At 43.3% G+C, this 23,837-nt stretch overlaps 1 protein-coding gene across 4 annotated transcripts in view; it reads left to right on the top strand.

The window, feature by feature from the left end:
- The window catches only part of SPEN (spen family transcriptional repressor), a 68,675-nt gene that overhangs the window by 26,639 nt on the left and 18,199 nt on the right, over nt 1-23,837 (top strand). For 3 of the 4 annotated variants that reach the window (XM_079986649.1, XM_079986648.1, XM_079986650.1), the window contains exons 4-8: nt 18,977-19,137; nt 19,891-20,091; nt 20,716-20,867; nt 22,811-22,936; nt 23,472-23,585. In XM_079986649.1, coding sequence (XP_079842775.1) covers nt 18,977-19,137; nt 19,891-20,091; nt 20,716-20,867; nt 22,811-22,936; nt 23,472-23,585 — 754 coding nt within the window. The remainder of the gene's footprint in view (nt 1-18,976; nt 19,138-19,890; nt 20,092-20,715; nt 20,868-22,810; nt 22,937-23,471; nt 23,586-23,837) is intronic. The other variant, XM_079986651.1, reaches the window with a different exon arrangement.

Here is a 23,837-nt window from a genome sequence, read left to right as displayed (position 1 = left end):
GCCAATTGCCAAATGGCACCTTAAACCTAGGTTATGAGCACCACAACAGAATACCTAGGTGCTGTTCCTCCCCCAGTAAAAATAGTAGTAGTAGTAGTAGTAGTAGTAATAATAATAATAATATTAATAATAATAATAATAATAATAATAATAATAATAATAAGTAGTACCTGAATGAGTGCACTAAGATTTTGACTGAAAATAAGGGATTGCCAAATTTGCCCTATACTACATCAGGAATGACATAACACACATTATTAACCTGATGGCAAAATGGCCTACTCTGTGAGGACCATAACGCCTTACTCGTCACTTCTACCTAAGGAGTATTGCTACTTAAGGTCAAACACCTCACATAAAATTATCACTGTTGCCATGAGCGAAACTGAGGGAGAGGGCAAGGATATAGGCGTGCCAGCAGATTGTGAGTTAAGCGAGGTAAGAAGAATGCAGTGAAGTACTGGTATGTCTTTTGGTTCCATAGAAAGGTGCCGTTGGGAAGGAAATAAAATAATACTGTCGCCACAAAGGTTGTTCTGGAACTAGAAGTAACCAGCAAATGCTTCTAGACAATGTTTTGCATTTGATTCCACTGTGGACAGCTGTGATGGTCCCATTCTATGGGTATAGTGGTGTTACAGCCAGCAGTGCTTCCAGTCAGGCTTATTTCAAGGACCTGAAATGTACAGAATTCAAACATACAATTCTACCTGTGCATCTGGGTGACTTCATTTTCAGGCATAGTCAGTCATTAGAGAGTACCAGGAAGCTTGCTGCTGCAGCTCAAACTACATCTGTGATCATTGAGGATGATAGGAAAGAAATGGTTCAAGAAAAGGTGACTACTTGATGTGCTTCTGAACCTAGTGGGGGAGGATTTCTGAACATTCCCAGAATCACATGTTATTCAAGACAATGCTCAACAGAAAAGCAAATACAGTAACAATACCTAGGAAAGTTACAGATAGGTAGCCGTGTTGGTCTGCCATAGTCAAAACAAAATAAAAAAATTCCTTCCAGTAGCACCTTAAAGACCAACTAAGTTAGTTCTTGGTATGAGCTTTCGTGTGCATGCACACTTCTTCAGAATACCTAGGAAAGACAGATAATGTACTGCGTCCAATTTCTGAGAAGGATGACAAAGAGAAGGTGATTCACACATGCCAGAGTATCATCAATATGCTAGAAGTGATAAAGTCACACTGTTTGTATACAATCAAAGAACTGCATGGAAACATCCTAGCAGAAGAACCTCTGATGCTCTGTGTGGCAGAGTTGAAGGACAATGAGAACTGATTTTTAAATTGATTCTTAATCTCAAGTAACAAAACATTCCCATACAAGGAAACTAGAGCTTAGTAGTTGTACAGAAAAGAAAGAAAAATAGGAGCTGATGGTGGTATTAGATGGTCTAAGCAAGGCAGTCAAATGAAAGTGTCTCTCCTTAAGGTTCCATGAGTCAGTGGAGGGTGAAACCATGTTCTGTTGTCTTAACAAAGTTAATAAAAGGACATCATGTCATATAAAAGGTGTGAGTCTTCCCCCTTCCCCCGATAAATGTAAGATAATAGGGTTAATTTTGGGTCTGGTTGTAGCAATTGTCCCATCATTTGATTATTTGTTTGAAAAACTTCTTTCCTGAAAAGCGAATGATTTTTGGGCAAAACCACCACATGTGTGTTGTTGTTGTTGTTAATTTATTTTTGCATTTGCATACTACCCTTCATCTGCGGATCTGAGGGCTGTTCACAACATACTAGAGAGCCAGGTAAATTGCATTTCTGCCAGCAAAGGTTGAATGTGTTATGATCACTTCTCTATAGTCTTGCTAGGCACGTGTACCAGGAGACATGGGTGGCACTGTGGTCTAAATCACTGAGCCTCTTGAGCTTGCTGATCATAAGGTCAGCAGTTTGAATGTGCGTGATGGGGTGAACTCCTGTCTCTTTGTCCCAGCTCCTGCCAACATAGCAGTTTGAAAGCATACCAGCGTGAGTAGATAAATAGATACTGCTGCAGTGGGAAGGTAAATGGCATTTCTGTGTGCTCTGCCTTCCATCATGGTGTTCCATTGCACCGGAAGCTGTCTAGTCATGCTGGCCACATGACCTGGAAAAGCTGTCTGTGGACAAACACTGGCTCCCTCGCCCTGAAAGCGGAGATGAGCGCCGCACCCCATAGTTGAATTCAACTGGATTTAATTGTCCAGGGGTCCTTTACTTTGCCTATCTTTACAGCATTTTCTCAAGTTCTAATTGAGATTAATCCAAATGGTAGTTTATTCCAAATTTGTTCCCAGAGTTGTTTCTCTAATTTTTCTCCAAAGTCTTTCCCTGTTTTAGTCTTAATGAAGTGAGAGGAAGAGTAGCCAGTTGTGTGAGGATTTTATATTTTTTGGGAGATGACCTTTCTCAGTGGATGAGTTGGTTGAGTTGAGTAGTTGCTCCAAACTGTTTAAGCTGCATAATGCTTGGGTCTTTATATTTGATTGATTTAGAAAATGTATAATCTGGTGTACCTCTAACCAGCCATATGATCTGTCTCCCAATGGAAAATAATAATTCTGGAGCTGTAAGGAGCTTTTGATTACTGTAGAAGTCTCTGAGTTTATATAATCCCACTGTTTCCCACCTAGGAAATCAGCCTGATTTGGCTGCTTTGTGAAAGGAAGTGTTGAGTTATGGGGACTAAAGAGGGAATCAGAAGGTAGAAGTTCAGTCTCCATTACTTCCATATGGTAAAATCTGATTTTAGATAGTGGTTAATAGCAGATTTGACCAAGGTAAAAAGCAGGACAGACAGTGTGCAGCCCTGCTTTGTGCCCCGACCAATGGGGAATGTCAAAGAGAGTTCCCCATTCACCAAAACATGGACCAGTGACTCATAGTATAAATTATAAAGCTTATCAACCCAGAATGCACTAATACCAAAGGAACATTGAATTGTAAAGATATATTGCCAGTTTAAACCATTAAATCCCTTTACTGCACCCAGCATCAAGAAAACAGTAGGTTCTGGATGTGATTAACTCTAAAAAAATTGCATTGAATCCTTCTAACAGAGAAAGCTTTAAGAATCTGACTTGGTGATGGTGGACATAGTTGGGTGAAATTTTTGAAAGTCCACTGACTGACCATTATGTCTGTAAATAATTTAACATCCACATTAATCAATGAAATAGGTTTATATAATTCAACTTGATCAAGTTCTTTCTGTGGTTTGGGTATGACTGTGATAAACGAGATATGCCAAGTTTCAGGAATTTGGCCTCTATTCTGTATGTCAAGAAACAATTTCAGAAGAAAATGTGAGATTTTTCTGTTTTGTTTTTCTGTTTTGGATTTCTGCTAAGAGTCTTATTAAATTTTGGATTCTTTTTTTTTCTTCTAGGAAATTTGTGAAGATTTGGGAGTCCAATGGTTCAGATTTATAGAGTTTTGTATAATTTTTTTTAATCCCGTAGAACTTATTTTTGTCTACGGATTCCCCCCCCCCCAATTTTAAGAGAGTGCATCACTTTTTGCTGTGTGTGACATGTTCTTAGAGGTGCTGTGTGTTTCCGAGGGAGCCAATCAATCCTCCTGAATGTCATGGAGCATTATGTAGCATATTCTCCGAGACATCATGACATGTGGGAGGAATACAATGACCTAAGGAACAAGAAGTCATTATGCAGTAAAAATAGGCAAATCGTTTGTCATATACAGATTTACACCTGTATAGAAACATACAAATTTGGCACTAAGCTTTCTGTAACCTTATGAAACTGGAACACAGAAATATTTTGGCAACTGAGCCAGTAAACATTTTCAGTGGATGTTCCCAGGAAACATGCTATCTTCTTGGAGACTCAATTTTACACTATGTCGAATCCCTGCGGCGGGGTGCGCTCCCGCTGCTCGGTCCCAGCGCCTGCCAACCTAGCAGTTCGAAAGCACCTCCGGGTGCAAGTAGATAAATAGGGACCGCTTACCGGCGGGAAGGTAAACGGCGTTTCCGTGTGCGGCTCTGGCTTGCCAGAGCAGCGATGTCACGCTGGCCACGTGACCCGGAAGTGTCTCCGGACAGTGCTGGCCCCTGGCCTCTTAAGTGAGATGGGCGCACAACCCCAGAGTCTGTCAAGACTGGCCCGTACGGGCAGGGGTACCTTTACCTTTACCTATAATTTCTAAATAGTGTCTTACAGCTTTTAAAACAATGAATCTATGCATATAAAGCTCCCACATTCCTCAGTCTGGTCTATTTTCATTTACTTCTCACACATTATACTTCTGGAATTCTTGCAGGTCTTGGTGATAACAACTTTAGCTAATAAATACTTTTCTCAGTAATTGACCATGTGTATGTAGATGTGTATGTGTATGTAGATATTTGCAGCTGATGTTGGTATATATGTTTACATGAATGTTGAATGTGTGTATAAATGTTTTTGTTTCTCGTCAGTTTCTAGAAGAGCACTGCAAAATGCTGAAAACAATTACAAAAATATGGCAGAGGTTTGGAGTAAATCACTGATTGAACTTTGGCACCAGTTTGGAGTAAATCAAGACTGTGTTGGATTCTGAGTGGTAACTAGGGGCCCTGGTTAGATATATCACTTACTGTACTTTGGGCGGGGGGCACGCACTGCAAAGTGTAGGGTTTGCCCTACAAAATTCTGCAAAGCAGCTGCAAAATGTTGATAGTGGTTTGGAGTGAATTGGACAGTGTTGGTTTCTTGGGTGATACCTATGACCCCCGGTTTGAGTACCAATTACTCATTTTTTGAGGTGCTGCAAAACATAGGGTTTGCACTGCAAAACAATTGCAGCCGCTTGGCACCAGTTTGGAGTAAATAGGAGGAGAATGATGTATTTTGAATGGTGTTAATGACAAGCTCCGGGTTGATGTATCACTTACTATGCTTTGAGCATGCTTCAAAAAGATTGCAAAATTTTGGTGCCGGTTTGGAGGGGGTCCCAGATTTCAGGATTCATAATTAATGGAGCTGTTGGTACGAACAGTGTAATGTTTGGTCTTGGGCAATATAACCCAGTCCCGTAGCCTAGCATGTCATTGACAGACACTAAATAAATACATAAATAGTGTGACAGTCTGGCTCTTATGCCTATCATTTCTTGCTGGGTCTTTTGCTGCTGTTTTTGCAACAGCAGGTGTGGGCGGCAATCTTCTGTGCTTTCCCCAAACCTTGTTCAAGGACAACTCTGATCAAAATGGTAATGTCTGACATTTGCTGTCCATGTATCTACACATAGCTATATCTGGAGGATGCTGTTCTCTGCATGGATGCTTGCTACTTGCATTTAGAAATTTTATTTGTGCATAAGGTGCCCATGAGTGTATTGGAAGAAGCACTTTTGCAGCTTGGTAGACTAAAAAACGGTTGTGCCAGATCACTACTGTTGCTGCTTATCGCCAGAACACCTGAACCTGGGTTTTGTAAATAGCTGCTCACATGATTCCCATGAGGAAATGTTGTCTTCAGGTGATCAGGTTGAAAAATTTTCTGTAAACTTGTAGGGAGTCTGGCTAGTAACGTCTAAGGACATACTGTCTGAACCTGCTCAGTTTTCACACCAGGTTTTCAAAAACAGGCCTAAGGGTTGGGAATGTTTCTTTTCTGCTATGCTGGCTGAAGAAAAACAATTCTCAGAAGTTCTTGGAAAGTTTGACCATGACCTTGGGCTGCTTTGGTTACTCACGTTCCGAGTTGGGGAATTAGACTGTGGATGAACTCAGTTCCAGATATTGGTGTGAATTTAGCACTACTTGTCATAAATAGAAAGGATGTTGCCAAGAGATCCGAATTTCAAGCTTTCATGGCTAATTAGCAGTGGAGCATTATGTTTTGCATGTTCACAGTTCTAGATTTAATACCTGACATCTCTACCAAAAGGATTCGGGGAATGGGAAATCTCTGTCTGAAATCTTGGGAGAGCTGATATCATATTCAGTTGAAAGCTTATTGGGCAGCTGAACTGGAAAGATTCCAGGAGAGTTGGTGCTAGTCAGAGTAAGCCATACTTGCTGAGTGTTCTGAATTGCAGGCCCAAAAGAGAGCCTGAGTTGAGTGGTTTGATGCAGGGATACCAAACAAGGATGTCAAAAAACGCCAGAGTGGCCATTTCTAGTGCTTTATTAAAGAAAGGTGCAAACCAGGGGTCAGCAAGGCTTACTGGGCATGGGCTGGATCACACCCGCGGAGATCCTCTGTGGGCTGAACTGGTGCAGTTGGAAATTGCGCCTGCGCATGTCCACAGTGCCGGAAATCGCGCCTGTGCAGAAGTGATTTCCGACATCTGGGGATGCACAGAAGTGATTTCTGCCACCGCAGACACAAGCAGACGTGATTTTCGGAGCCAGGGAAGAGAGTCACCGTGCCGTGCTATGCCAGTTTAGCGCAGCGTGCGGGGACTCACCGAACGGGCAGCTCGGTTCGGGGGTGGCTCATAGGCCGGTTAAGTGACCCTCATGGGCCACTTCCGGCCCATGGGGCTTAGGTTGCCGACCTCTGGTGTAAACTTACAATGCAGCTTACAAAGCCTCAGTGGCTTTACAGACCTGGGACCGGACACCACAACAGTGAGAGGTTACTGTGATTTGTCCACAAGGTGCTAATTTGTATAATGTAAGCATTACTTATACAAACAACAACATAAGTAAGTTTGACCAAAACCCCCCATCAATCCACCAGACCTATGAGGGCATAGATGGCAAATATCCAAGGCTTAAAGATAGCTTCCCTCTCTGGGCCAAGAGCCCAGCATCCCAGGGCCCAGAGATAAGCATAGCATCAAAGCAAGCAAATATGATTATATATCAGCTCATTCTTGCAACAACTACCAGTTAAAGTAATTGTAGAGTTAACTTGACTATCCAGATGGTGTTTGCAGAGCTCCCAGAACATCTCAGCTTTGGTTCAACACATCTAGATGAACCAGTGGGCTGACAAAAAGGACTGTAGGTTCACCCTCTATTAGAGATGGCAGGCTCAGACTATGGTTGAATCAGAGTGGCTTGCTGAGGCCCCGCAGTTAGTGCATGGCAGAGGTGAGAGATGAGCATGGGATTTCCAGCTTAAAACATGCTCGCAGCTACTATAACACTTCAAATCATGTATAAACATAAAGTGACTCAGAAAACACATATATCCTCTGTTTTTAAAGAGTCGGACAGGTTTGTTTATTTTTTAAAAATCATCTCTACATTTTAGCACAAACTGCTAAAACCCCTGCCAACCCACTCCAGATATATTATCATATGTAATTCCCATCCCCCTTGGCTTGGTGTTGCACCTTATGTAAATCAATACTACTAGAGTTTTTGAAATAATAATAGTCCTAAGGAAGACCTCGTATCTGGGTACTGGAAGCATTTTGAATATCTCTTTTAAGGCCATTGTGTACAAGAATACCAGGTGAAATAACACACTTAAATGTATTTCACCACCCATTTCAAATTAAGGCACGTGTAGGATGTGTTCCAAATTCTGCTTATTAGACACATGTCCAAAATTTGGAGGTCATTTACATGCTTAACCAGTCCTTTACTGTCACCTTCTAATCAGTATGTAAATCAAGAACGGTACCGGTGTGTTGTGCTCACCTGACTAAGAATCTCTGGACTCTGCCTGAGCACTGGCCTATTTTTAGCTAGGGGGGAATTACAGTAGTTGTTTATCGACACGGTCATATGACAATATTAACTAGTAGGACATGACACATGGCCACCAGCTGATTCCTCCGTCTTATGTAGGTCAGAGTTGTGAGGACAAAGTTAGTTTGCCTTGATGAAAGGATATGTTGGATCTTCAGACCATATTCTCTTGTATGCTGCTTGCTTGTTTCCTGAATTTACATTTCACTCTGTTTCAAAGACTCGATGGATGTTAACACTTCCTTATTCTTTTCTCCAGTATCCCTCTGAGGTAGGTCACTAGTTTTCCCCATTCTACAGGTAGAGAAACTCAGGTTAAGTAGCGTGCCAAGGAAACAAGTGAATTCTCAACCTGATCTTGTTTCAAAAGTCTCACATGCTTCACTTCACTCTACTATGTTGTCTCCTATACAAGTATGGAGGCTTTGGGAGAAGGATGGGACTTGTGTGTAGGAATTAGTTGTAATTACTTCTGCCTACGTGTGTCTGAAAACAAGCGTTGATTATTGGATCACTTGAGATTGGCTCTTTTACAATGTGTCGGCTAATCAGATTAGACTTCATTAGAAAGGCACATAAATAAAATTCTTCTGAGGTCACTGGTCCTCCCTCCCCCCCCCCCCCCGGCTGTAAGTGTATATGAAGAGCGAATCAGAGTCCAATAACCTGTTTGGGGTTTGGAACGGCTTGAATTTCTGGAGTTTAAGGGATTACAGGGAAATTTTGCTGTCTTTCCTGATGAAAACTGAATTGAAAATGATACACCGAGTTTAGAGCTGTGTTAGTGCTCTATGCCAGAAAGAAATCTTAAGTTCTGTCTTAAAGAAATGTGTAAAATCAGTTCTGCACATTATGTAGATTTGCATTCATGCCTATGATCCTTCTGCAGATTACTTGGCTGATAGTGCAGTAGTTCAGTTTATCTTTTGATTTCTAGTTACAGCTTTTTGGTTACGTCCAGGGATAAGATTGATAAGGGACAGGAGCCCTGGAAAAGACTGTGAAGGGAGGATATGGAGCATGGAAACTTCTCTTCCCTCTCCCGTACACTGTCAGCCACCCCCCATCCAGGCCTCAACTTGAACCTTCCACAGAACATAGAATATTCTCTCAGTTCCTCCCTGCAGTTCAAGCCTAATAGTTTGCTTTACTTGAAAATGAAAAGTGAGAGGCTTAGGAATCCCATCTGGTATGTCAGCTTGGGGAAAACACACTGTTTGGTTCGTGTACCACTTTGAGGTCTGCCGTCCGCCCCCAAAATCAAGTATATAAAATTTATGGAATGAATGAAAGAATGCATCTAATCTTCATACTGCATGTTTGGCACCTTGTATGGACCCCAGGGTGTTGCAGAAAGGTTGACTGCACAAATGTGGGGGTCTACAGATGGTTCCCCACCCCAATCCCGAACAAGCTCTGTGGCTTGGTTGGTCTTGACTTGGGAGGGACCGTTTCCATTCCGTGCTTCCCTCTGTGTCCCCCCCCCCCAATTTAGTTAACTGATTAACTTGCTGTTATAAAGTGTGGTGGTATTAAAAATGTGGATTGTGGTGTGCTTTGTGGAGTGCTTTCCTCTGCAGCTCAGTTTGCAGTTTTTAAAAGTGTTTTCTTGCCTGCAAGCACAGTTGCTTTTAATGTGTCATGTGTTTAAGTGAGTGTTTTATTCTCAGTTCTGCCTTATTTTTACATCTGAACTTCCTAGAGAGCATCTTCGCACTTTCCTTTTCAACACTAATAGATCAGCACTAATAGAAAATTAGGTCACCTCAGGTACCTGTGCTCTTGGCATGTTTACTAAGCTATTAGGTTCAGAGGCTGTTTGAGTTAATTGACTTGTACTCCAAGACGGTAATGCTTTAGTTTTGCAGATGTTGCTAAACAGAGGTGTTTGACCAAGGAGGTAAAGCTAACTTAACTCTTCAGCAGCTTTAACTCTGTTTTTTGTGTGTCACCTAGCCTGAAAAAGTGCAGTCCATGGCACAAAGTGAACATATGGAAGGTTCTATCAGCTCAAGTTTTGGTAGCAGCAAATCATTAGCCTCACTTCACATATGTGAGAGTGAGAAGAGAATATTGGAGGATAAATCCTGAATTCCTAGGACACTTGCTGGTGTTGGTTGTTTGTGGACCAGGCCAGGGGCAGCCTGGGGAGGCGTGTTGCAGGGTTGGGGGAGAGATCAGTTTTAAGTTTTAAAAAGTTTCCTTGGTTGGTTGCCTGGAGGCCTGGAATAATTAGTCCCTGACCCACAGATCCGAAGTACTACTTTAGGCAAACCCAAGTTGGATGGATATTTGAGGTGGGGTTTTTTGTGATTGACCTGTAGGAGGGTCTGGAAATAGAGATATGGGGCACATATGCTGTTATTTCTAACAGCAATCTTCTGAGGTAGGTTAGTTACAGCAATTACTAGCCCAAGGCCGCCAAGATCATGTTTGAATGGAACTGAAGACCAGGGTTTAACATTAATACATTGGACACCTGCCAGCTACACCACACTGGTCTTCAATTAGCCCATGAGACAAGCCTCCCCATCCCATGCCATATCCCATAACGCTTTTGTAGTTCCCCTTAGTTTGAAAGCAGTTTTCCCCGTGAAGTCAATGTGTTAATGGACTGAGAGAACCAAATGCTGAAACTAAGCAAGTATAGTTTTTCTGTTTTCTTTTAAAAAGGGGCAGGTTACTGTGAAAGGCAGGGGGTTACAGACCTTTGAGAAAGGTCTGGTTCTTTGTATCATTTGGGTCAGAGAGGTGAACTGGGTATAAATTCATGTTTTTTATTAAGTAATGATACTTTCCCATGCTTGGAAAGAGCCTGCATTTGGCAGTGCCCATCTTCTTTGTTACTGTGGTACGTAATCCTCGAGTTCTTCTGGAAATGACTCTTGACTTGCACACCAGAGTGGACATATTGGTGGGGTGAGACATCTCAGGCAAAAAACAGTGGGAAGCAGTAATGTGATAAGTGAATGTAAGGATACTTGACCTGTAATCACCAGCTCACAGTGCTTAGAATCATAGAATTTTATTAGAAGGCACCCCGAGGGGCCCCTAGTTCATACCCCTTCCATGCAGGAATCTCAACTAAAGCATCCATGACAGATGGCCATTCAACCTCCAATGAAGGAGTGTCCACCACCTTCCAGTGGAGGCCATTCCACTGTCAAATAGCCATAACTTTCTTAAGGAGATAAGCAGAAGAGCTTATGTACTGCATTTATATCCCACCTTTTCCCCCAAGGAGTACATGGTTCATTCCCCTCCTCAGTTGTAGGGATTAACGACCCTGTAAGGTAGTTAAGAGGCTTTGACTGGCCCAAGGTCACCCAGGGAGCTTCATGACTGAGTGTGGGCATTTGAACCCTGATCGCCCATGTCCTAATCTAACCACTACAGTGGTGCCTCGCAAGACGAAAAGAATCCGTTCCGCGAGTCTCTTCGTCTAGCGGTTTTTTTGTCTTGCGAAGCAAGCCCATTAGCGGCTTAGCGCTATTAGTGGCTTAGCAGCTTTTAGCGGCTTAGCGGATAAGCGGCTTAGCAGCTTAGAAAAAGGGGGGGAGGGAAAAAAAGTCGGAAAAACTCACAAGACATTTTCGTCTTGCGAAGCAAGCCCATAGGGAAATTCGTCTTGCGAAGCACCTCCAAAACGGAAAACCCTTTCGTCTAGCGGGTTTTTCGTCTTGCGAGGCACTCGTCTTGCGGGGCACCACTGTACATCACACTGGCTTTCTAGAATACTTCTGCTATGGGGCAGCGATATAAATTAAGTAGGTAAATAAATATGGGGAAAGCAATATGTCACTTAGAGATGGATCTGAAATATTTCCCTTGAAGCTTGAATTTGTTTTATTCTGGATTGTTTGATTTGACGTTTTAATGTGTTTGCAAACTGCTTTGAGATTGTTTCTTTAAAACATTGAGCAGAATTGAAATGAAATTAACAACAGCAACAACAAGTTTCACGGGGGGCGGGGTGGGAATGGCGCCTAGACATACTGTTGTGGTGACTGTAACCTAAATTTAAGACGACATTTGGCAATTAGTTTATATACTGTATCTGGTTTCTAACACTGAGAAGATCTAATCAAACAGGGTCTGTTTACCTGGTTTTTGGGCCCAGAGTAGGCAGGACTGAATGATAATCAGCTGGAATAAGAGTTCTGTATTTTATATTTACACTGTATTGTTTGCTGAGAGTTAGAATAAGAAAAGTAGCTTTGTAATTTTGTATGTGTAATCGGTGAAAAGGAATGAAAAATGGCTGCAGAGAAACACTCTCATCTTCAAGATAAATGTCTTTGGCACTCTCATGTTAACTGATGGGGAGCATTTTGCCAACTGACTGAGAATTAACTGAACAAATCTGAACCATTAGCTGCCTTCATGCTCTTGCAAGGACCTAGGGCTACCCTCTAAAAGGGCACTTCCAGGAAGGCTTCCAATTACACAAGGAATCAGATTCCACACTGATGGTAAATTCCCAGATTCTACATACTGTACTCTTCTACACCAATCTCACACAATTTTTATATCTTTTTTCTCATAAATATTTACTAGGCATTCTATTCGGGTAGCAAATAAGGCACAGCTTAGCATTGTGCAAGGGGTGTGTGTTGACATGCAGTAGTTCATTATTTTCATCCTGTGACAACAAAGAAGATGAAAGATTCTGCAAATAATTCAGCGTAATAGGATGCCTGTAAGCCTCTCACAACTTGCCTCCTCTCTCTCTCTCTCTCTCTCTCTCTCTCTGTGTGTGTGTGTGTGTCTTTCTCGTGCACACACGCTGTTTTGAGGAGCCAGACTCTGAACATTTCTTCAAACTGATTTCACAACAGAGGCTGCTTTTGCTGCTGTTCTCTGTTCCCTGAAAAGAGAAGCTAGAAGACACTGCAGCCTGATACAGAACACGCTGGCAACCCCCACTGAAAGCACCAGGCTAAGGAACCCTCTCCAGTTATTCCTACTGGAAAAGGGCACCGTGCTTCAAAATTTAATCAAAATAATATGTAATTGGTTTATAAATTGGGGTTCTCCCTTAAGCTCTGATAACAAAACAATGTCTGAACAAATTTCTGTTAGGAAAAAAATGATCCAAGTCTGAGAACTGTACCTAGATAATCAAATCTAGATGATGTCTGGCCCAGGACAAAGCGATATCTGTATTTTTAGGACTGTGACACAATTAAAAGAAATGATAATGTCCATCGATCTAACTGAATCTGACTGCAGCTTGAAAAGAAGTTAATGCTGTAGAAAAAAACTGTTTCTGGGTGGTACATGTATGTCTCATAGAAGAAGCCATCCTCATCACAAGATGCTCACCTTCTATGTTTTTTTGTGTACTTCTCTTGCTATGTGTTGCATGGCTACCAGGAAATCGTTTTCCGCTATCATGAAGGTTTACAAGATTAAACCACAAAGTAATACAATAAACTAAACTCAAACCCAAACAACAGAATAAAAAAAAAGAACCAGAAAAGTAGAGTAGTGGGAGGGTAAGAAGTCCCCTTGAGATAAGCTTTTTTTTGGGGGGGGCATTGTTAAGCCTTTTGGGGAGAAAAAATCCAGACATTTAAGTGATTGTCTGAAATCCCCCCCGGACACTAATTCTGGCATTGGAATCCCAGACATGTCCAGGAAAATCCGGATGTATGACAACCCTACTTTGAGAGATTCCCTTTGAGAGATTTGCAGGATCAGTACAGTCGGTGGAACAAATATGTTTGAGCAGCCAGAAAGTATGGTGTTCAAGAGTTTAATTTATCCATTGTATTTTGAAATCCTGAGTAACAAATCCTAAGCAGTTTATGGCGGAAGGGGAAAATCTGGCAAGAGAAAAGCTGCCAGTGGCAGGTGATTTTTAAATTCAAAATACACGCAGTGAGAACAGAGGAGCATTGCCATCTAGTGGTAGGAGGGGAAATGATGCAGGAGATTGGAGCGTGACACGAAAAAGCAGGACTGTCAGGAGCCAAGCTGTGTCTCTGGAATTACAAAATCAGTTCCATGTCCTCACCTCAGACACCAGATCCTGGCCAGAGGAGCAAGTACAGTGGTTACAGGCCTCAGAACACACCAAGTGGAAGATAGTGTACAGAATGATTCCTGCAGTCCCCAGAGGAGAGGCGTTTGGTGACTCCCAATGGAGGGAGACAGAGGCAGCAGTGTGAGGATGAATGACTCCTGGTTTCAGTTGTCTCTACATTATTTCCCCGGAGCATGGAAAACAAGCAAGAAAAACTTGAACTCTTAATACAGAATGGCAAACATGCCCTAATACTGAAAGCTGGTGAAATGAGACTCATGACCATAGCTGTCAACTTTTCCCTTTTCTTGTGAGGAATGCTATTCGGAATAAGGGAATTTCCCTTTAAAAAAAGGGAAACGATGACAGCTAAGCTCATGACAGGAATGTAGAAATTGGGGGTACAACTCACTCAAACAAAAAAGAACGAACAGGAAAGGAGCAGGAGTAGCATCATATATAAAGGATGTGCATGCTTGTGAAGAAATCCATGACCTGGAGCATGGAAGGCAGACTGGAAGTATATGGGTAAAAATTGTAGGAGAGGAAAACAGCAGTGACCTTATTGTGGGTGTCTGCTTATAGACCTCCAAGCCAGATTGAGGACTTAGATGATTCCTTCCGAGAGCAGATTACCAAACATTCAAAAAGGAGAGTGATATAGTAGTCATGACAGACTTCAGTTACTCCAATATCTATTGGAACTCATACTCTGCCAAGAATGAAAGGTCCAACAAATTCCTCAGTTGCCTCGCTGACAGTTTTGTTTCACAGAAGCAGGTCATCTCTCTTTGACCTGGTGCTCACCAACAGGAAGGAAAGAAGTGAAAGTACAGGGAACCTTGGGAAGAAGTGATTATATCCTCCTGGGTTTCATTATACAGTGGTACCTCGGGTTACATACACTTCAGGTTACAGACTCCGCTAACCCAGAAATAGTACCTCGGGTTAAGAACTTTGCTTCAGGATGAGAACAGAAATCGCGCAGTGGCAGGCGGCAGCAGCAGCAGGAGGTCCCATTAGCTAAAGTGGTGCTTCAGGTTAAGAACAGTTTCAGGTTACGAACGGACCTCCGGAACAAATTAAGTATGTAACCAGAGATACCACTGTACACAGGTAAGGGAAAACTGAGTGTAGTTGGACATGCACTGGACTTTAAGAAGGCCAATTTCAAAAAGCTTAAGGAACTGCTTAAGCTTAAGGAACTGTTAGAAACTTAGATATATAAGCTAATCACCAAATAATGGCACCTTAAACCTGGGTTACAGTTGCCACAAAGGAATGTCTAGTTGCATTTCTTTTCCTGAATGGAATTTGTTGTTGTTAATTTCACTTCTATACCACTTTGTATTTCAAAGAAAAAATCTCAAAGTGGGTTACAACACATTAAAGCCGTAAATAAAGCAATCCAGAATAAAACATCGACAAGGCATCTCTACAGATCGGCTGGTTGGCTGGCGCACAACAGCATGTTTTGAACACTAAATGTAAGGTGAATGAGGGTCTGGACCCTTGAAATATGTGCAATTTTGCATTCTACTTCCTAACTGAAGCTGGTTTATTGGCCTCATTCCATTATGCCTGAAGCATTCAACCTGAACTCCCTGCCTTTGGCAGAGACGTGATCATGGCTCAGTGATGCTACCAGAGTGCTGGCTATACACCTTACTCTTGAAATGAGTCATCCATTGGAAAGGAAAGGGATCTTCCAGGACATTCCTTTCTCGCAAGACAATAATCTCTCATTAATGAATCGAATCACCAGATGCCATCCTTTTGTACATAAAACCATAATTTTCATGCCATTGATAGGTAACCCAACCCAGTTTTATGTTGAGCTGTACTACCAAATAATTGTGCTTAGCAGAATCTGTTAACAGGGCACCTGAACCGAAACTTGGCTAGTAATTTAAAATCAGTGTGTAATTCAGCATACCATCTCTGCTGCTTCTTAGTCTTTGTGTCGCTGTCCCTCTGCTTGCCAGGCTCACAGTGCTGCAGTGATAGCAGAGGTCATAACTGATGAAATGTCTCTGTATAGGCAAAGCAACCATATACCCCCTTGGCTGCTCCCTTTATTCCTGTGTAAAGTACCCAGACCCTCCTGTCTCTAACCCTCCCTTTCCAACTCCCATGTCCCTACCACCCATTACTTCCTCAGGCCACTGTCTACTTTGTTCCCTCTCTTTTCTTTACCATGTTTCTAGATCAGGGGTTCCCAAACTGCAGTCCACAGACCATTCACACTTCATTCAGGTGATCCATGCCACGATTTGTGGCTGAAGACATGAGACGGCACATCCATCACATTAAATACTCATATTGATTTTAATTATATTTCTCTTGCTTCTTTTGTTTCTTATATTTTGTATTTTATTGTATTACAGTTTGAATTCCATAAAATTGTAATGCACAGTGTGTTACAGTTCCTAAACAACAGGCAGAAAAACCATTAAGTGGTCCACCATGATGCTCAGCAGTTTTCAAGTGGACTGTGGGTGGGAAATTTGGAAACCAATGTTCTAGATCATTCTCCCTAGTTTTTCTTCCACCTCCCAAATAAAATTCTACTTGTCTTAAGCACTGTGAAATTCCTCCTGGGATTTAATTTCTCCTTGTTGCCCTTTCATGCCTTAATTCCCCCTCTCCTACTCTACCTTCAGGTTCTTCCTCCTCCTCTTTACTTATTAAATGTACAGTGGTGCCCCGCAAGACGAATGCCTCGCAAGACGGAAAACCCGCTAGACGAAAGGGTTTTCTGTTTTGGAGGTGCTTCGCAAAACGAATTTCCTATGGGCTTGCTTCGCAAGACGAAAATGTCTTGCGAGTTCCTGCGGGGTTTTTTTCCTCCCCCCCCTTTTTCTAAGCCGCTTATCAGCTGGTCCACTGATCCGCTAAGCCGCTTATCAGCTGATCCGCTAAACCGCTTATCAGCTGATCCGCTAAGCCGCTTATCAGCTGATCCGCTAAGCCCATAAGCCGCTAATAGCGCTAATCTGCTAAGCCGCTAATGGGCTTGCTTCGCAAGACAAAAAAACCGCAAGACGAAGAGACTCGCGGAACGGATTCTTTTCGTCTTGTGAGGCACCACTGTACTAGTCACTTTTTTGCCATGGGAACTCAAAGCGACTTACAATATTTTAATCAAAAAACAAAACCAACAAATACATCTAAACTGGCATTTAAAAAATGAAATTGTTAAATGTTTGTTTCCCCACTGTGCACCTTCATATAGCTTTCTTTTCCTCAGGGCTCCCTGTCGATTAGCTTCTCTACCTGTTCTCAGGGCCATCAAAATTTTCAACCATAACCTTGCAATGTTTAATCCCAACTAACCAACACCCTTTTCCTCATGGAAGGTGGACCGTGAGCTGCTCTGAACTGTCCTAGCCATTGCACCAATCAGCCAATCATTGTCAAGGTGTCACCATGATTAGCAGTTAGCATCAGGGAGTGAGCAAGCTAGTTCACACTGTGAGGAGGGAGTTTTTCCACGACAAGTAGAGTCCCTTGGTTTTCTGAAGATCTTTGTTTATCATCTGCTTCCTTTTCCTTTTCACATGATTGGGGCTTTAAGCTTACGCCCAAAAGGGTGTGCGACTTATTCTGTGCCCCCGTGACCAATTTATTGAGAACCATTACTTTTGTTTGGTAACAGTCTTCTGACAGCTCTGGACATTTAGTTCCCAACTAACTTTGTGTTGTTTTGTGACCCTTTTCTTCAGGCGAGTCATTTTGCCTTGTGTCCTTGTATATGTACAGAAAAAGCAGAACATTAATTTCCTAATTATGAGCTTGTCTGTAAGCAGATATGATGTGGGAGTTACCGTATTTTTCGCTCTATAGGACGCACTTTTCCCCCTCCAAAAATTAAGGGGAAATGTGTGTGCATCCTATGGAGCGAATGCAGGCTCCTTGGCTTCAGCGAAAGCAACGCGAAGCCTCCAAAGCGCAGAGGGAGCGCTCCCTCCGTGCTCCGGAGGCTACGCGTTGCTTTCGCTGAAGCCTGGAGAGCGAGAGGGGTCAGTGCGCACCGGCTCCTCTCACTCTCCAGGCTTCAGGGATAGCCGCCTGAAGCCTTCGGAGCGCAGCGCGAGTTCCCGCTGCGCTCCGGAGGCTTCAGGTTCCTTTTGCTGAAGCCAGGAGAGCAAGACTCTCCTGGCTTCAGCAAAAGGAACCTGAAGCCTCCGGAGCACAGCAGGAGTTCCCGCTGTGCTCCGGAGGCTTCGGGTTGCCTTCACTGAAGCCTGGAGAGCGAGAGGGGTTGGCGCACACCAATCCCTCTTGCTCTCCAGGCTTCGCTTCGCTGGAGAGGCGCTGCACAGTTTTCCCTCTCTGCGCAGTGCCCCTTCAGCGAAGCGGGAGGAGAAATGGAAGGGGCTCCATTTCTCTTGCCGCTTCGCTGAAGGGGCGCTGAGCAGAGAGGGGGAGAATTTTTTTTCCTGTTCTCCCCCTCTAAAACAAGGTGCGTCCTATGGTTGGGTGCGTCCTATAGAGCGAAAAATACGGTATGTTCCAAGGCACCCAATATGCCATTGAAATTGAGTACATTGAAATTGACCCATTGAAAAATCCTGCAAACACCCCATTCCACCCCTGCTCTGCTCTGCCCTGCCTCGTTCTGACCTCCCCTACCCCCATTCTGCCTTTTTAGTGATGTTTCAGTGATGTCTTTATGATGTTTCTGGTTCACTTCTGGGTTCGGCATGATGCGCATATACAGTTGTACACATACTGAACTTGTGTAAACATTTGGCTACCAATATATAGTGTGAAAGACGTGAGCTGAATGACTAGTTTTTGGATTTAATGTATTGTTATAACAATTAAAAATTCCCTTTTATTCAGGAAACGTGTGAATTTAGACATTGGAATCTTGGATTTAACTTGGAGGCAGCAACCAGTATGCCCAGATTTACAATAAACTTTAAGAGTCTATATAACTCCTCAGTTATTTGACTGTATTGGGTTCCTTAATCACAGAATAGTTTCATAATTACTTTGTTAATGCCAACCCTGCTTAGGACTGAAAAGAGATCTCAAATTTCTAATTGCCCTGTGACCAGACCCTTGAGTTTTTCCCAGGTACAAAAATCAAACCATCTCCCACACCCTTGATTATTCTTCAGGAAAGACGTTGGCATCCTCATGATGCCTCAGATGTCCTCAGATATATATGCTGCTTTTCTGCTGATGGGTAAAAGAATTTGGCCTTGGGCACCTTTTTGTTTCAAGGCAATGACCTGACAGCCTCCCTCTGCTGAATTTTCCATTCTTTTTTTACTTCGACAGCAGTGACTCCAGCAGCAGCTCAAGCGACGAGTCTCCGGCCCGTTCAGTTCAATCCACGGCAGTTCCAGCACCCACCTCCCAGTTGCTTCCATCTCTGGAAAAAGATGAGCCCCGCAAAAGTTTTGGGATTAAGGTTCAGAATCTTCCAGTGCGCTCCACAGGTAAGATCTAAAGAGGCATCATCCATAATTAATGCTAAACCAAAGCAATATTGTGACAGCCCATAATATTCCACTGGAAAACGCAAGCCCTGTTTAATGAGCTTTGAACTGCATTGATAGGCTACCGCTGACGCGAATGCTGGTGGAAAATATGTCATATTGCAAATGGGGCAGCATTAATTTTGAAAGAGGGTTTTTTTAAGCAGTCTGGTTCATCAACCTAAGGTGCATGGAATTTTCCTACCACAGGTGAAAGATATGTAACAGTCAAAGCAGGGTTGTGTGTGTGCCTTTAAATCAAAATTCTGTGCACAGTTTTGTCAATTTTGCGCAAAAGAGGACTGAGCAAATTCGCACATTTGCACAGTTCTGGTTCCGCTCATCATGGAAAAGAGCAAGAAGCAACAGAACAATACCAGTGGAGGCTGTATTGAGGTTCCCTTCTGGCCAGGGTGATTCTGCGAGGCTTCTCCCAAGTGCAGACTACACATCACTCTATGCAGGGAATGGTTCACAGTGAAAAGAGGGGAATTGGGGAGGAGAGGTGGCATGTTTGATTGGGAGAAGGGTGAACCCAAGCAGCTTGTTCTGCAGCTGGCAGTTCTGTGTGTACGTAACACTATACATTTTAAAATAGAAACTCGCAACACGAAAGAGTACAATCCGCAACCTTTGTGCTGTGTTTTCCAAAAAGGCTACAGTGCCTTCTGTAACCATCAGCATGAATCTTCTGCTTTGCTTCTTGGGGTGTAGACACCAGCCTTAAAGATGGTTTATTCCATGAGTTCAAGAAGTACGGGAAGGTGACATCTGTGCAGATTCACGGAGCCTCTGAAGAGCGATACGGACTGGTGTTCTTCCGGCAACAGGAGGATCAGGAGAAAGCGCTCAATGCTTCCAAAGGGAAACTCTTCTTTGGCATGCAGATTGAAGTGACTGCTTGGATAGGGCCAGGTGAGCGCAAGGAGGTTGTTGCTGGCCCTTGAAAATGGCAGGTAGCCTTGTGCTGGCCCCTCAAAGGAAAATCCAAATAACAACAGTTTGGCCCAACTGAAGTACAACAAAGCCATGATCTGGTTTTTAAGTTCTCCAGAATGGAGAAAATTCATGAAAAAAGCTACCTTGCTGTTGCTTTACATAGGAAATGCTGAATCCAGGAAACTTGGAGGTGTTGGAAATTGAACATGGGGCCTTCTGCTTTCAAAGCAAATGCTCTACCAGTGAGCTATGGCTCTTCTTCAAGTTTAGCGATGCTTAAGTTGGCCCTAACAAAAACATTAGCCAGGTGGTCATTTTTGGTGCATTGGCACCATCCATCAGGAACCTCTTCACAAACCCCATTGAAGAGGGCGGGAGCTCTTGTTTCCGTTTTCCCTCCAGATTAGTCTGTTGAATTTAGTTTCTGCTTACGGAATAGGAGTTGGTAGACTGCTTTGACCTTTAATTTGCTGGCATTACTAAATCCATAATCATTTGAAATGGGGTGGGATGAAGCTCAGCCCTCCTGACATGGCACTGTAGAGAGATTTAGACACTACAGAATGTTAAAAGAACTTTTTTTAAATCACATGCTTCCAGAAACAGAGAGCGAGAATGAATTTCGGCCTTTAGATGAAAGAATAGATGAATTCCACCCCAAGGCAACGAGAACTCTGTTCATCGGCAATCTAGAAAAAACCACCACATATCATGACCTTCGCAACATCTTCCAGCGTTTTGGAGGGATAGTGGTATGTACAGTGTGTGTGTGTGTGTGTGTGTGTGTGTTTGTATCAGTTCATTTGAGAGAGAAGCATGTTTCAGCTCATTAAATATAAGCTCTGAAGGTCCATTAATCTGGATCGTATCACTGGATCTTATTGAGCCATGATCTAGAAATAATAAATTTGGAAGGGGGAAAAGGCAGCTTCCGTATCCCTGGGTAGCAATGTCCTAACAACCTTACATTGAAAACAACCCCGTTTGCTCTGCTGAATACTCTGAGCCCTACATGTGTCAGAGACTGCCTCCTTTGCTGTGCTCCCTTGCAAGAGGAGGTGGCACTTGAGGAAGATGGTTAGAAGGCTTGCCTGGCCCTTCCCACCTACAAGGGCCCAAGGAGAAAGAGCACTGGGGGCAGCTGGGACTTCCCTTCCTGAAGGGCGCAGCTCTTCTCGCTTTGTCTTGAAGAGGTGGAGCCTTTTCACTTGCTTACTAGGCATTTGCTAAACTCATGTCCATGGCTGAACAATGCAAGTCTGGTTCGGCAGAAACTGCTTCCGCTTCTGTGTGTTTGGCATTGGGGAAGGAGAATGTGTTAGCAAGCAGGACCGAGAGCTGCCTGGGTTGAGTGTTGCCAGGCCTTTTAATCTCCCACCTGCATGCCCTGAAAAGCACTGCATGCAAACTCAGGAGACATCCACGAGAAAAGAGACTGTCATTTGCTCACACTGACCGTGGCAGTGGGGTATGTTGCAGATCCACTGTTGTGTGGATGCCTCATCATTAATGGAAAAGTGACCCCTAGGGGTGTAGCTGTTTGTTTTTGCTTTAATTGCTTGCTCACGGCAAGTCAGTCACCCTAAGTTGGAAGCTCCTATGCTGCTATGTCACTAGAACAAAGACTGGCTGGTGTTAGAGAAGTCCCCTCTTTGGGCAAGTCTTTGCTTCCTCACCTTTGTTTGGAGCCAAAGGCTTCTGGGAATGGAAGTCTTCTCTGGATCTTTTGCTCTTGTCCCTGGACTTGTTGAAGGTGCTGGAATCTCCTTCCTTGCCTGAATCTCCTAACACACTGCTCACAAAGGCAGAAGTGAGTGTTGTTTTGCAAAAATAGAAAGTGTCCAGCTTCTATTTCTAGCTTGGGAGGATGACTCGTCCTACTCAGAGAACATTGCGCCTGCCTCGGCTCCTAGTCATCAGAGTGAAGGCTGGCCAAAATGTTGTTTATCCTTCTGCCTGCCTAAGCCCATTAAATCCCCAGGTAGATAATTTTCTCTAGGACAGGCTTTAAATATTTCCAGAGTATCTTAGTCACTACTTAGATTTCAGCTGTTGCTAAAGACATATATATATATATATATATATATATATATATATATATATACACACACACACACACACACACACACACAAAAGCCTGCATTCAGATAATTAATCAGCATCACAGTGTTGTTGCATTGTTGCTGTTGTTCATCCGGCTTTATTGTGTGCGTCATCTTGGTTTAGAATCAGCTGCAAGATGAGGAAGGGAGGGAAGAGTGGATTGTTGTGGTTTTCCATGAACAGTATTTTTAAGAGCATAAAAATAGGACAGGAACACTCAATGGTTTGGGGATATTGTCATTTAGAAAAAGAAGCTGAGGAGGGAAAACTGCTTCTGTCACTTCTGTCCACACCCCAACCTGACCTAGCTGGTTTAGGAAGCAAAAGAGAATCCACAGATGTGAGTGGATACTTGACCTAGGACCACCAGTTGCAGATTCCCACTTATGTTGCTGAGCCTTAGCGGGATGTGTGTGTTTTTGACTGGCCAACAACTGCTTTAAACTGGGGTCCAGCTGCATCCCTGAGGGCTAGCCTGCAAAACTATGAGCCTGCTTCCTCCTTAGCAGGGCGTTCTCTTTGACCAGCAGTCCTCTTGGTGCTCTGTGGCCTAGCCTGTCTCTCAGTGTGAACTGCTTTCCTTCCCCACCAGGATATTGACATCAAGAAAGTGAACGGGGTTCCCCAGTATGCATTCCTGCAGTACTGTGATATTGCAAGTGTGTGTAAAGCGATCAAGAAGATGGATGGGGAATATCTCGGAAATAATCGGCTCAAGGTAAATTTTCTCCTAGAAGTCCTGCTCTTTGGGGGGTTTTTTTTGTTTCCAGAGATTTTAAGTGATTCTTGTCAGCTTGAGCCGTGAAGCAAGGATAAGATGCCCTGTGTCCCTCTTAGGGCCTTTCTGTTTGCTTGTAGATGAGATTGGATTGTTTCTGGGATTTTTCAGTCCCTCCAGATGGCACGAATGGGCAAAGTTGTTTGACCATCTTGGTGCAGAACCTGGAAACCGAATGGGCGTGGAGGTGGCATTTGTTTTCTTGCCCATTCACAGTTTTCTCTCCAGCTCCTTGTCCTGTACAGACTGCAAGTTGCACTTGATTCACTTGCCATAGGAAGGGGCCACACTTTGTGTCCATTTAAGCTTCTGGAATTTATGTTAATTAAAACTGGCTTTAAAAAAACCCAAAACTGGCTTAGTACTTGCTCGCATCTGCTCTACGGATCTTAGTTTAGAATTAGGCCTGCTCTTGTTAAATGAGCTTAATTGTGAATTCTTTGACTGACTGGAAGTTTTGCCCTTTTGTGTCCAGCTGGGCTTTGGGAAGAGCATGCCCACCAACTGCATGTGGTTGGATGGTCTTTCGACAAACGTGACGGATCAGTATTTAACGCGACATTTCTGCCGCTATGGTCCTGTGGTGAAGGTAGGTGGGAGGCTTTCTGCAGCACGAAGAGGTCTCCTCTCTTCCTTCCTCAATAAACCTGCTCTTTTCTGACCCCACATTCAAGCTCCGTCCTGAAGACCTGCTTCTGTCTCTATATTTCTCTCTCTCTCCGGGCTGAGCCTATCCTTCCGAGAGGTCCAAAGCTCTCGCCACCTTTTTTCCAGTTGGGGAAATGGCATGTTAAGGCAAGCCAAACGTGTGCAGAGAGTGCTTGGTGTGTCTGCCCACCTT

Source organism: Podarcis cretensis, assembly GCF_951804945.1.
Source record: "Podarcis cretensis genome assembly, chromosome: 8".
NCBI classification, from domain to species: Eukaryota; Metazoa; Chordata; class Lepidosauria; order Squamata; family Lacertidae; genus Podarcis; species Podarcis cretensis.
Note: the sequence above shows the minus strand (reverse complement) of the source record. Positions and strands in the feature narration are given on the sequence as shown.